Below are 13,320 nucleotides of genomic sequence, written 5' to 3'. Positions count from 1 at the left end.
ACCACATATGACGGGTCCGATCGGAGGTGTTACCCCTCACTTATGTTATTTGGCCACAATTCCAGGTTCTGTATGGATTGTGCGCTATGTTAGAGTTCTATGTTGCTTAAGATCTCTAGTGCAAAGGGGTGTCAGGTTGATGTTTGCAGAAACCCATTGGTATATAGGATGTCACAGATCAAATGTACCTCCCTCAATGTAAGGGGTTTTAATACTCCCCAAAAAAGGTCACAGGTTATACGCCTGCTACGGAAATCTCGCACTGATATTTGTTTTTTTCAGGAGTTACACTTTAAGACCACATGTGTACCCACTCTTCAAAAAGGCTATTTTAATAGCTGGTTTCTCAGCATGTTTGATAAGGCTAAAAGAGGGGTGGGTATCGCTATCGCCAAGCGTGTCCCTTTTAAAATGCTAGCTGTTCAGTCAGACTTGGAGGGCAGATTCGTTTTTGTGAAGGGTGTCATTGGCACGCAACTGGTGACCTTGGCCAGCCTGTACAGTCCTAATAGGGGACAAAAGTCATGGATCTCCCAAACTTTGCAAAAATTCACTTCATTTGCTGAAGGGATATGTTTAGTTGGTGGGGATCTTAACGTGGCCCTGAACCCCTTCATGGACACCTCAGATGGTTCCACGCAACAAACCCAGACGACATTAGGTCAAATCAATGCCCACATTGCAGACGCAAAATTAATAGATGCATGGCGTCTAGTACATCCAAATGGCAAGGATTATACCTTTTTTTTCTGCCTCCCACAATGTGTATAAGAGATTGGATATCTCCTAGTCTCAAACACGCATAGATATGATCGAACAGGCAGTGATTGATCCTATCACGATTTCGGATCATGCCCCGGTCTCGATAGTGGTACAATTCTCTAGTTTGCCTTCCCAGAGTAAACAGTGGAGGCTCAATGAAACATTGCTGGATAGAAGGGAGGTTGTAGACTCATTGTCACAGAAGTTGTCGTGGTTTTTTAGGGAGAATTTAACGCCAGATATTTCTCAAGAGACTGTGTGGGAAACACACAAATCAGTAATGAGGGGAGAACTCATATCCATAGGTTGTAAGATTAAGAGCGAGAGACAACAAATGCTACACTCCCTTCCTAAACAGATCACTGAGTTCGAGACCATTCATAAGAGGTCGAAAGCCTTGAGGGCTCAGCAGGAACTTCTTCTCCTGAGAGCAAAACTGAAAGACCACCTTAATGCCTGTCATGCCAGAGCATATCAGTATGCCCAGTTTTGCTTTTCCTCTCACGGAGACAAAGGCACGAAGTTAATGGCCTCCCTTATCAAGCAGAGGAAAGACTCTATGCATATTCCTAGTATACAGTCCAAAGAAGGTAAATCGCTATATAAGACTGCAGATATAGCTAAAGAATTTCAGAAATTTTATCAGGAACTGTATGGGCTGGATAATCGAGCTAACCACCCAGACCCGATTGCAGACTCTGAGAGAGCCGATTTTTTAAACCACTTAAATTTACCCCAGCTTAGTAGCGAGGAAGGGACTTCATTAATGGTGCCTGTTACTGAGGTAGAAGTAGGTAAGATCTTGAAATCCATGCCCATAGGAAAATGCCCAGGTCCGGATGGATTTCCGGTGGGCTATTACAGGAAATTCGCTGACATATTGTGTCCACACCTTACAAACTGGTGTAACGCTCTTCTTGCGGGGGGCCAACTGCATAGTCAGTCCCTGGAAGCCACAGTAACCATCTTGCCTAAACCGGGTAAGAACCCCACACTCTGCGGGAGTTATAGGCCTATATCTCTCCTAAATGTTGATATTAAAGTCTGGGCTAAGCTTCTGGCCTCTCGTCTTAGCTCGTTCCTCCCTAAGTTAATACATCCTGACCAAGCTGGGTTTGTGCCAGGAAGAGAGGGGAACCATAACTCCTGCAGAGTTGTTACGGCCATTCAGTGGGCAAAGAGGCAAGATCTCCCCCTGATCTGTCTGAGCGTGGATGCAGAGAAGGCCTTCGACCGGGTGAATTGGAACTTCATGAGAAGGACGCTGCATAGTTTTGGTTTCCCAGTGCAATTTCAGAGAGTGATCATGACCTTATACACCAACCCGAGTGCTAAAATTAGAGTCAACTGCACTTTGTCGCCGTCATTCCCCATCCACAATGGCACCCGTCAAGGTTGCCCCTTGTCTCCGGCTCTCTACATTCTAGTAATGGAGACTCTTCTCCAAGCCATTAGGAACCACCCTGGCATCAGAGGAGTTAGAGCCAAAAATGACATGATTGGGTACATCAATGTCGCCTATGCTGACGATCTTTTGGTGCTGGTTTCCAACCCGGTCGAGGCCTTCCCGCATCTTCTCTCTCTGTTTGACCTATACGGCAGGGTCTCCAATTATAAAGTTAATTACTCTAAGTCAGAGGTTATGAATATAATGGCCCCTTTAAGGAGCGTATCCTCCCTTAAAACCACGACACCCTTCATCTGGCAAACTTCCCATATTTCATATTTGGGTATCAAGATCCCGTCCGATTTGAGGAATATATTCCAACTGAACTATAAACCCCTGATATCCGAGGTTCAGCACCAACTTAGCTCTCTCCGCATTCCATTTACCTCCTGGATGGGGAGGAAAAACTTATTAAAAGCTTTTGTGCTCCCTAAAATACTGTATGTTATGCAGATGCTGCCTGTCTTCCTCCCCTCCTCATTCTTCACACAGATACGGAGATTGTTTTCTACCTATTTGTGGGGGGGAAGGGAGCTAGGATTGCACATAGCAGACTGGTTTTACGGAAGAATCATGGGGGATTCGCTCTGCCAGATGTACAGGTGTATTACAAGGCAATTCATCTGAGAAGATGGATGCAGCTTCATACACCTAGCTGCTCAACAGTCGGCAATGCCCTAGAGTTATTCCAACTATCCCAATCACAGCTTTATGGGGTCTAAATTCGTCATCTTTACACGCTCATATACTACTTAGGGGCACAAGTCTGGTGGTTAAGCAGCTCAATAAGGATCATGATCTGCTTCGTAATCCCTCCTTAGTTATGCCAGCAGACTTGATCCCTTACTCAGCTAGACCTGCAGCGGTTCACACCCCCCCAGGGTGGGGTAACCTAAGAGATTTCTCAACAGAGGTGTTTTTAGATGATGCCTTAGGTAAACTGCCAGCTGATCACCCCTTCAGACACGCTATGAAATCTTGCAATTTTTTAGATTCAGCAGATCTCAGGTCCGTCAGCAAGGTTCTATTAGATAAGAAAGCCCATGAAATGGAACAAACATGGTTTGAAAAGATTCTATCCTCCAGTTCACCACACAGGAGGCTAATTTCATTGTTCTATTTAGCTTTGAACACCCCACGACCCAATGACTTCCCGCTGTATCTGAAAACTTGGGAATTAGAGTTGGACAGAACCTTCTCTGAGACGGATATTCTCCGGCTATACGCGCACTCACATGGCTTCTCCAGGTGCGTCAAGGTACAGGAGCACTCCTTTAAGGTACTCACCCAGTGGTACATGACGCCCAAGCAGATGTTTTCAAGAGGTCTCTGCTCTACGGATCAGTGTTGGAGGTGTAATTCAGAGGAAGGTAACCTCTCACACATTTTCTGGTTCTGCCCTAAGATAAAACCATTTTGGGATGAAATCTCTAATGCACTGAAATTGATTTTACACACTGACATAACATTAACGCCTGAATTGGTCCTTCTGTGGTTACCCACAAAGGCGCTTTTCCCATCTAGAGGTTGCCTTGCCACACAGCTAATTCAAGCAGCAAGATTGCTCATCCCTCAGAGATGGCTCAGTGTAGTGTCCCACTAGGTAAAGGTGGGCACTGCACAAAAGGGGTTAATATGTCTTTAATACATCTAATGTGTTTTTATATGCATTTCCCTGTGTTAGTTGAGCCTATCAGGGTGTAATTTAGCCTCCAGACGTTAGAGGGAGCCAGAGAGCCCTAGATATATATAGGAAGGCCCAGGCAGGGGAGTGGTAGTTCATTCCAGGGGACTAGAGGAGTTACTTCGTCCACCTGAAGCTCCTGAGGATAGGACTAGCTCAGTAGAGACACCCCAGTTGCAGGACAGCACCTCCTGGGAGAAACCCACAGTCAGGATCTTACCAGCAAAGATAAGTAACACTGATGGGCAGATGCTATATAGGAAGCAGAGCAAGGATTTAATACGAGAGGAAGAAATATATATACCAAGGATTTAAGCCACCATTTAGGCATCCGGGCCTTGGGATTGAAGCCAGACAGGAGTTCTAGAAAGGAACAGTGTACGCTATTTCTGAGGAAAGGTACAACCTGATTCTGAGTGCGTTGTGGAACTACCCTCTGAGTATCTTGCATAATTAATACCTGCCATCTTGTGGAGTAACCCTGCTTGTAAAGCTGTGATCTAAAGGACTGTGTTACCATCTGTATGTACAAAGTTGGACTGTTCAGTAAAGCAACGTTTGGTTCACTACATCACCTGTGTACCTCACTTATTGCTCCTACAAATCGGTGTGCCACCGTTACAGGCACTGGCGTCACGAATCCAAAAGGGACCTTGCCCCCAGGCACTCAAAATACCTGTAACATCCAGGGCACCTCATCCACCATCAGGCCTGGTCCCTACATACCGAGTGTGCCCCAGAGGAACTGTGTCTACCTCTCCTTCACTGCCGCATGCCTGCCCAGGGTTCTCCCATACAGTGAGCAACCCTCGATTGCCCATAACCGTGACCTCGCTTCGCTATACCCTGCAGGTCTGGCGTGCTGCATCAGTACTGAACCTCCTACCACTCTACACTGGGTACACAAGGTAGATCATATACAGCGCTTACAGGAGCTAGCCAGCTGGGAGTCCAGATCTCATGAGAAACACGTTAAGATGTGGAGTCCATGGTTGCAATTTCTCACGTCGACCCTATTAACTGCTCAATAAAGGTCAGCTGACCCGGTCATATCTTATTGTAATGCATAACTGTCTAAACATCACAAAATGCCTTACTACACATGAAGTATCTAGAGATCTTTACTGTTTTTGTTTATGTTGGTGAGGCCTGTTGCCTCGCTGTTCCTAGAAGTCCTTGAAGGTCTCATACACGCAGTGATTTGCATTTTACAAGGCTATAATCTATGCGTGACGCAACGACATAGTGCGGACAAGGGTCTTCTCGTTTGTCTGGATACAGTGCCTTATTTACTAACTCTATATGGAAGATTGGGTTATTCCATTGAAAGATCTGCATATGTAGTTCATGACTGAATGCGAAGATGTGCCTATCCTCTGCTGATTTATTGCACTGAATATGCTCTTATATCACTGTGTATGGAAAGTCAACTTTGTAACATTATGTATGACCTTGCTCAATAAAAAGATAATTGACAAGAGCTGTATGTGTGTAGCAGAGCTGTATGGGTATAGCAGAACAGTATGTATGTAGCAGAGCTGTATGTATGTAACAGACCTATATGTGAGTATGGCAGTGCTGTGTGTGTATATCAGAGCTGTATTTGAGTATGCAGTGCAGAGTGTGTATAGCAGAGCTGTGTGTGTATCAGAACTGTGTGTTTTGCACACAAATACTTAAAAATAACCTAGCAGAAGAAGAAGCGTGGCCGGACACCACAGAGCAGTGACAGGAATAGAGTTGCACCAGGTATCAAAGTATCGATACCCAATCAATGCTTTTAGACCTGGATCGATACGACACCGGGTCTTACTATTTAACGATACTAGGCTGCGCTGTTACCTGTTAGAGAACATGGCGCTCCCTGCTCTCAGCGCGCACCGTGTTCTACTCAGCAGCGCAGTGGAGAAGGAGATCATTGTACTGAGGATGAGAGGCTGTGGCCACTGTGCCACCAATGAATGTGATTAACACATTAATTCAAGTGTAGGCAGCGGGTGCCGACTGCAGTATCACATACCCGGCCCTCAATGACAGGGCATGTGATCTGCTGAACCGCGGAAATTAACCCCTCAGGTGTGGCACCTGAGAGGTTAATTGACGCGGTTCGTATGCCTTGTTATTGAGGCCGGGTATGTAATACTCCCGCCGGCACCTGCTGCCTACACTTGAATTAATGTGTTAATTACATTCATTGGTGGCGCAGTGCGCCCTCCCCCCCCAGATCATAAATTATAACCATTGGTGGTGCAATGCGCTGTGCCCCCCCTCCCCCCAAGATTAGAATCATTGGTAGCGCTGTGGCCACAGGCGTCCCCCCCCCCCTCATTGTTATATTCATTGGATGCAGGATCCCCTACCCTGCTCTTCATTAGTGGCAGTTCCAATCAGAACCCCAGCAGTGTAATCGCGGGACTCCGATCGGTCACCATGGCAGCCAGGACACTACTGAAGCCCTCCATGGTAAGCTCCCTGCTGCCGTGTGCACAAAGCCCAGGGCAGCAGGGAGAGTGTAAGATCCTAGTCACTGTAATAGATCTCTATCAGGGGGAATAAGACAAGGGTTCTAGCCCTAAGGGGGTAATAGTTGTTAAATAAAAAGTAAAAAATAAAAATAAAAAAAGAAACACCAAAATATTAAGTTTAAATCACCGCCTTTCACAATATTACATATAAAATTTATAAACAATAAAAAACATATTACATATTGCCCCCGAAAAAATGCAAACTATTAAAATATTAAAAAACATCTCCTATGCAGTGAACACCGTAATAGAAAAAAAAATCTAAACCGCACCAGTCGCCATTTTTAGTCGCCTTGTCCCCCCAAAAAATAGGATAGGACTGTTCTATTATGGGCCGGACGTTCCATAAAATGCGGAATGCACGCGGCTTTTTTGGTGTTTTTTTTTTCCGTGGTATCAAATGGTATAGAGCAAGCATGTCAAACTCAAAGGCTAACATGGGCCAAAAAAACGAAATTTAAGTTTATGTGGGCCGCATCAAAAAAAAAATAAAAATCGTACATTTTCATAGAACAACATTGTTGTTTCATGACTGCTGACCCCCAACATCCCGTTGCCCAATAACACAAGTGAGACCTATATATATATATATACAAATATTAAACTTCACTATAAGACGCACCTAGGTTTTTGAGGAGGAAAATAAGAAAAAAATATTTTTAACCAAAAGTTGTGCTTTTGGTGGGCTTTGAATTAATGGTGGTCTGTGCATGACACTATTATGGGGGATCTGTGGATGACGCACTGTCATGTGGGGGATCTGTGGATGGCACTGTTATGGGGGATCTGTGGATGACGCACTGTCATGTGGGGGATCTGTGGATGGCACTGTTATGGGGGATCTGTGGATGGCACTGTTATGGGGGCCCTGTGGATGGCACTGTTATGGGGGATCTGTGGATGGCACTGTTATGGGGGATCTGTGGATGGCACTGTTATGGGGGATCTGTGGATGGCACTGTTATGGGGGATCTGTGGATGGCACTGTTATGGGGGATCTGTGGATGGCGCTGTTATGGGGGATCTGTGGATGGTGCTGTTATGGGGGATCTGTGGATGGCACTGTTATGGGGATCTGTGGATGGCACTGTTATGGGGGATCTGTGGATGGCACTGTTATGGGGGATCTGTGGATGGTACTGCTATGGGGTGGGATATCTGTGGATGGCATTGTTATGGGGTGGGGGGATCTGTGGATGGCATTGTTATGGGGTGGGGGATCTGTGGATGGTGCTGTTATGGGGGATCTGTGGATGGCATTGTTATGAGGTGGGGGATCTGTGGATGGAACTGTTATGGGGTGGGATATCTGTGGATGGTACTGCTATGGGGTGGGATATCTGTGGATGGCATTGTTATGAGGTGGGGGGATCTGTGGATGGAACTGTTATGGGGGGGATCTGTGGATGACACTGCTATATGTCATTCACAGATCCCCTCATAACAGTGTCCCCCAATACACCGGCCCTCTGCTCACCGAAGTATTTATAAACGTGAATCCTTATCCTGTTATTAAGTTGAACTAACGCTGCGCTCTCCCATGTTCCCCTGTATCCCCACAGCACTTACGAACACGCTTCCATAGCAGGCAGAGCGGACGGCAGCAGTAACGTCACTCACTGACGTTGCGCGTCTGCTCCGCCTGCTTCATTCATAAAGTGGGCGGAGCAGGCGCGCGACGTCAGTGAGTGACGTTACTGGTGCCGTCCGCTCTGCCTGCTATTGAAGCTTAAGTAAGTGCTGTGGGGATACAGGGGAACATGGGAGAGGGCAGCGTTAGTTCAACTTAATAACAGGATAAGGATTCACGTTTATAAATACTTTGGTGAGCGGCGGGGCCCGGTGTAAGAGTACAGTGACTGCACCGGGCCCCGCCCCTAGTTACGGACTCCAGCCCCTCCTCTCTCCCGGCTCATACATAGCAGTCTGCGATGCTGCATCTTTGCCGGGCCGCATGTTTGACACCCATGGTATAGAGGATCGCAATACTTTTTTATAGTATCGAAAACAAATCAAAATGTTGGCATTGTGACAACCCTAGTCAGCAGTTTATCTCATAGACATAACAATGGTGCGGAGCATAAAATAGTATAAACTCCATGTATAACTTGTGCCCCACATGTCTCAGTCCTGTACACATCTCTTATACTCACCGTAATTCCTCTATCCTGCAGGCCGGACTGGACAGAGCCTCCATCAAGTCACTGAAGTGAGGACCAGACAGACGGTTACCAGACAGGGCAAGTATCTTCAGGGACGGGTTATTCCTTATTACAGATGCCAACTGGATGCAGGAAGTGTCTCGTAGATCATTATTAGCCAAACTGTAAGAATAAGAAGATGAGATGTGGGTGAGGCGTCCACAGAGCGTTAGTATAAAATCTGTAGATTGTGACTGTGGAGAGAAAATGTCCCCGGCTGTTAGTAAAATCCATAAATGTCATCACTAGAAGCCGCCTCTTGTGTGTGGTGGATGTCAGGAATGGTGGCAGCTATATGTGCAGCACGCCAGACCTGCAGGGTATAGCGAAGTGAGGTCACGGTTATGGGCAATCGAGGGTTGCTCACTGTTTGGAGGACCCTGGGCAGGCATGCGGCAGTGAAGGAGAGGTAGACACAGTTCCTCTGGGGCACACTCGGTATGTAGGGACCAGGCCTGATGGTGGATGAGGTGCCCTGGATGTTATAGGTATTTTGAGTGCCTGGGGGCAAGGTCCCTTTTGGATTCGTGACGCCAGTGCCTGTAACGGTGGCACACCAATTTATAGTTGGAATAAGTGAGGTACACAGGTGATGTAGTGAACCAAACGTTGCTTTACTTAAACAGTCCAACTTTGTACATAGAGATAGTAATGCAGTCCTTTATATCACAAGCTTCACAAGCAGGCTTATTTCACAAGATGGAAGGTATTAATCATGCAAGATACTCAGAGGGTAAATCCACAACACACTCAGAATCAGGTTGTACCTTTCCTCAGAAATAGTGTACACTGTTCTTTTAGAACTCCTGTCTGGTTTCTATCCCAAGGCCCACATGCCTAAATGGTGGCTTAAATCCTTGGTAAAATATATATCTTCCTCCCATATAAATCCTTGCTTTGCTTTATAGTTCCTCTGCCTATTAATGTACTTATCTTGGCTGGAAATATCCTTACTTGACTCGTGAATGACTGAAAGTTTCTCCCAGGAGGTCCTGTCCTTCTACTCAACTGAGCTAATCCTAGCCTCAGGAGCTTCAGGTAGACGAAGTAACTCATCTAGTCCCCTAGAAGGAACTACCACTCCCCTGTCTGGGTCTACCTATATATATCTAGGGCTCTCTGGCTCCCTCTAACGCCCGGGAGGCTAAACTGCACCCCGACAGGCCTGACACCCAGTTAACACAGGGAAAATGCATACACATGACATTAAATGCAATTAAGACATATTAACCCCTTTTGTGCAGTGCCCACCTTTACCTAGTGGGACACTACATACCACCATGCTATAACGTTGCCCGTCCTCGGCGCAACATGGAGGGGCCCTGCCCGGCTGGATACTGCAGCCTGAAAGACAAAATAGAGAACAGGCATACATGGCAATTATCACAGCAACAATATAAAGATTAACAAACAGTGTAACTGAAAGGAATGGTGAAAAGGGGAGTCGTTCTCTTCTCTCAGGATAATGTAAGGGAACAGGGGCGCTGACCTGGTGCAGCGTATCAATAAACCAGGATAGTCCATAAAAAATGCAAACACACATAAGTCCTTGGAGGCTCAAAGGATCACATGAGTCCGTACCCAGGCTTGCAAAAGGGTTAAACAGGGGTTTCCCGTGAGGGGCTACCTGGGCCCATGATGTAGTCCTCAAACCTCACAGGTGGGTGTCCCCTGGTAGAACGAGTGGACCTCCTTAGTGGCAGAGATTCTTCCTGCCTGGACTCAGGAAGGTCAGGGGAGCTCACCGCCTCTGGAACTTCTTCAGGAGCTCTCTGGGGTAAAATGTCCTGAGACGGAGGACTAACAGGAACGGGAGCAGGAACCAGTAAATTTAACCAAGGCGTGAGGGCCCAGTGGAGCGGCTCTTTATCATAGATCAAGTTCTCCACAGCTTGCATAGGGTCCATAGGTGGAGCCGGCAACTCTTCCTCAGAAGGCTCAGGCTCCATCTCCTCTGCCGCTGGTTCTCCTTCTACACAGGGCTTGAGGCGGTTCCTGTGAACGACTTGGGGACCTTTTCCTTCTCTGGAGACCTGGTAAATGTGGGCTGCAGCATTGGGTATGGCAGTAATGATGTAGGGAATCCTTTCCCATTTGCTGTCCAACTTGCTGGTCCGGTGGTGGTTTTTCAACCATACCTTGTCTCCAAGAGCCAGGGGTCCCGCATGGGCAGTCTGGTCATAGTCTTTTTGCTGGCGTTCCCGGACATTTTCCATGCGTTCTTGCACGATCTCCTTGGCATTAAGAAGACGCCTTTGGTGCTCCACTACCCAATCAGTCCTGGGCAGTGGGTTGATCACATCCGGCACTTGTACCCCCAGGGAGTGATCCGCAGGTAATCTCCCTTGCCGCCCAAACATCAGATAGAACGGGGTGTAACCGGTGGAACAATGGATGGTGTTGTTATAAGTGTACATAAGTTGTGGCAACAGAGTAGGCCAATCACCCCTCGTATCAGGGGGTACTGCTCTCAGCATTTCAATGAGAGTCTTATTCATTTTTTCACAGAGTCCGTTACCTTGCGGATGATAGGCGGTGGTCCGGACTTTCTGGCAGTTGTGCAGCAGGCACATCTCATGGAACAGCTGTGACTCAAACGCAGACCCTTGGTCGGTGAGGATCCTTTCTGGGCAGCCGTAGGGCAACAGGAAATGCTTCCAGAACGCCTCCGCTGTGGTCTTGGCTGTCAGGTCTTTCACAGGCACTGCTACGACAAACTTGGTGAAGTGATCAATTATAGTCATGGCATACGTATACCCAGAGCGACTCGGCTCCAACTTCACGTGATCAATAGCGACAAGTTCTAAAGGAGCTGTACTTACAATAGGATGGAGAGGCGCCCTCTGGTCATGGCGTTCAGTCCGCCCAACAGCACAGGCAGTGCATTCTCGGCACCATTTCTCGATATCTTCTCTCATCCCAATCCAATAGAATCTTCTCCGTATGGTGGCCTCAGTCTTTTGCACACCGAAGTGTCCGGACTGGTTGTGGTACATGTCCAGTACCAGGCTGGCATCCCGACGTGGCAGGAGAATTTGGTAAACTCTATCACAGGACACTGGATCCAGACTCCTTCTGAGCAACAGGCCTCTTTGAAGGAATAGTTGGTGGCGATGTCTCCACAATCTCACTAGTTCTGGGTCTGCACTCTTCCTGCGGATTCTCTCAGGGATTTTCCCACTGGTAAGGAAGTCGAGCAGTTCACCGAGGACTCTACTTTCGGACTGGAGCTTAATCCATCTTTCTTGATCGCCTCTGGACTCAGGATCATCCGTTGAGGGAGGATCAGCAGAAGGAAGATTTTCAGTACGGATATTATCCTGCTGGGCAAATTTATTGTAAAATGCGGGCATCTCCACCTCTTCCCAGGCATCTTTCGGTTCATCTGGGGCCTCTGTAGTGGGAAGCCGCGACAGAGCATCAGCGTTATCGTTGGAGCGGCCTGCCCGGTACTTCACAGTAAAGTCATAGTTGGCAAGGCGGGAGGCCCATGTTTGCTCCAGTGCCCCTAATTTGGCTGTATTCAGATGCGCCAGGGGATTATTGTCCGTGAAGGCAACAAATGGTGTGGCAGCGAGATAGTCCTTGAACTTTTCAGTCACAGCCCACACTAAGGCAAGAAACTCCAGCTTGAAGGAACTGTAATTCTGGTCGTTCTTTTCAGCTCCCTTCAGGGATCTGCTGGCGTAGGCAATTACCCTTTCTTTGTTATCTTGCACTTGAGTCAACACGGCCCCCAGGCCTCTTTTACTGGCATCCGTGTAGAGGTGGAATGGTTTCTGATAGTCTGGGTAACCCAGAACAGGGGGTTCAGTCAACTTCTTTTTTAGTAGTTGAAAGGCAATTTCTCGCTCTTGGTTCCATTCAACAGGAATAGGAGTTTTCGGGCTCTTCTTTGGATGCCCCCTCAAAAGTTCCTGGATGGGATCCGCAATTTGTGCGAAATGCGGGATGAAACGCCTGTAGTACCCTGCAAAACTGAGAAAGCTTCTCACCTCTTTCACGGTGGTAGGAGTAGGCCAGTTGCGAACAGCAGCAAGTTTATCAGGATCAGGCTGTACTCCTTCAGCACTGACAACGTGCCCAAGGTATTTGACCGCTGGTTTCAGCAGGTGGCACTTGGATGGCTTGATTTTGAGGCCATATTTAGCAAGAACTTGAAACACCTCACCCAGGTGCTTTAAATGGTCCTCATACGTCTTGGAGTATACAATGACGTCATCCAGATATAAGAGTACAGTCTCAAAATTCCTATGGCCTAAACAACATTCCATCAGCCTGTGGAATGTTCCTGGAGCGTTACACAGTCCAAACGGCATATAATTGAACTCAAACAGGCCCATAGGTGTGGTGAAAGCAGTCTCTTCTCAATCTTCTGGGGCCATGGGTACCTGCCAGTACCCACTGGTTAAGTCCAAGGTGGAGAAATAGGCTGATGACCCCAGGGCAGTCAAGGACTCTTCAATGCGTGGCAATGGATATGCATCTTTGTGGGTGATTTGATTAATTTTTCTGTAATCCACGCAGAACCTTATGCTGCCATCTTTTTTCCGGACAAGTACTAGGGGCGCAGCCCAGGGACTATGACTGTCCCGGATTATGTTAGAGTCTTTCATCTCTTGTATCATCTCTTTCACAGACTGATAGGTAGTAGGTGGTATGGGTCTGTGCCTCTCCTTAATAGGAGGATGAGAGCCGGTG

The 13,320-nt window shown here is 47.2% G+C and overlaps 1 protein-coding gene across 17 annotated transcripts in view; it reads right to left on the bottom strand.

The window, feature by feature from the left end:
- LOC120981727 (NACHT, LRR and PYD domains-containing protein 12-like) overlaps positions 1–13,320 on the bottom strand; it is a 509,415-nt gene that overhangs the window by 372,318 nt on the left and 123,777 nt on the right. For 15 of the 17 annotated variants that reach the window (XM_040411390.1, XM_040411397.1, XM_040411400.1 and 12 more), the window contains one exon: positions 8,572–8,742. The exons of the other annotated variants lie outside the window; for them this stretch is intronic. In XM_040411390.1, coding sequence (XP_040267324.1) covers positions 8,572–8,742 — 171 coding nt within the window. The remainder of the gene's footprint in view (positions 1–8,571; positions 8,743–13,320) is intronic. 17 annotated transcript variants of the gene reach the window in all.

The sequence above is a fragment of the Bufo bufo genome, chromosome 11, assembly GCF_905171765.1.
Source record: "Bufo bufo chromosome 11, aBufBuf1.1, whole genome shotgun sequence".
In the NCBI taxonomy this organism is placed as follows: Eukaryota; Metazoa; Chordata; class Amphibia; order Anura; family Bufonidae; genus Bufo; species Bufo bufo.
Note: the sequence above shows the minus strand (reverse complement) of the source record. Positions and strands in the feature narration are given on the sequence as shown.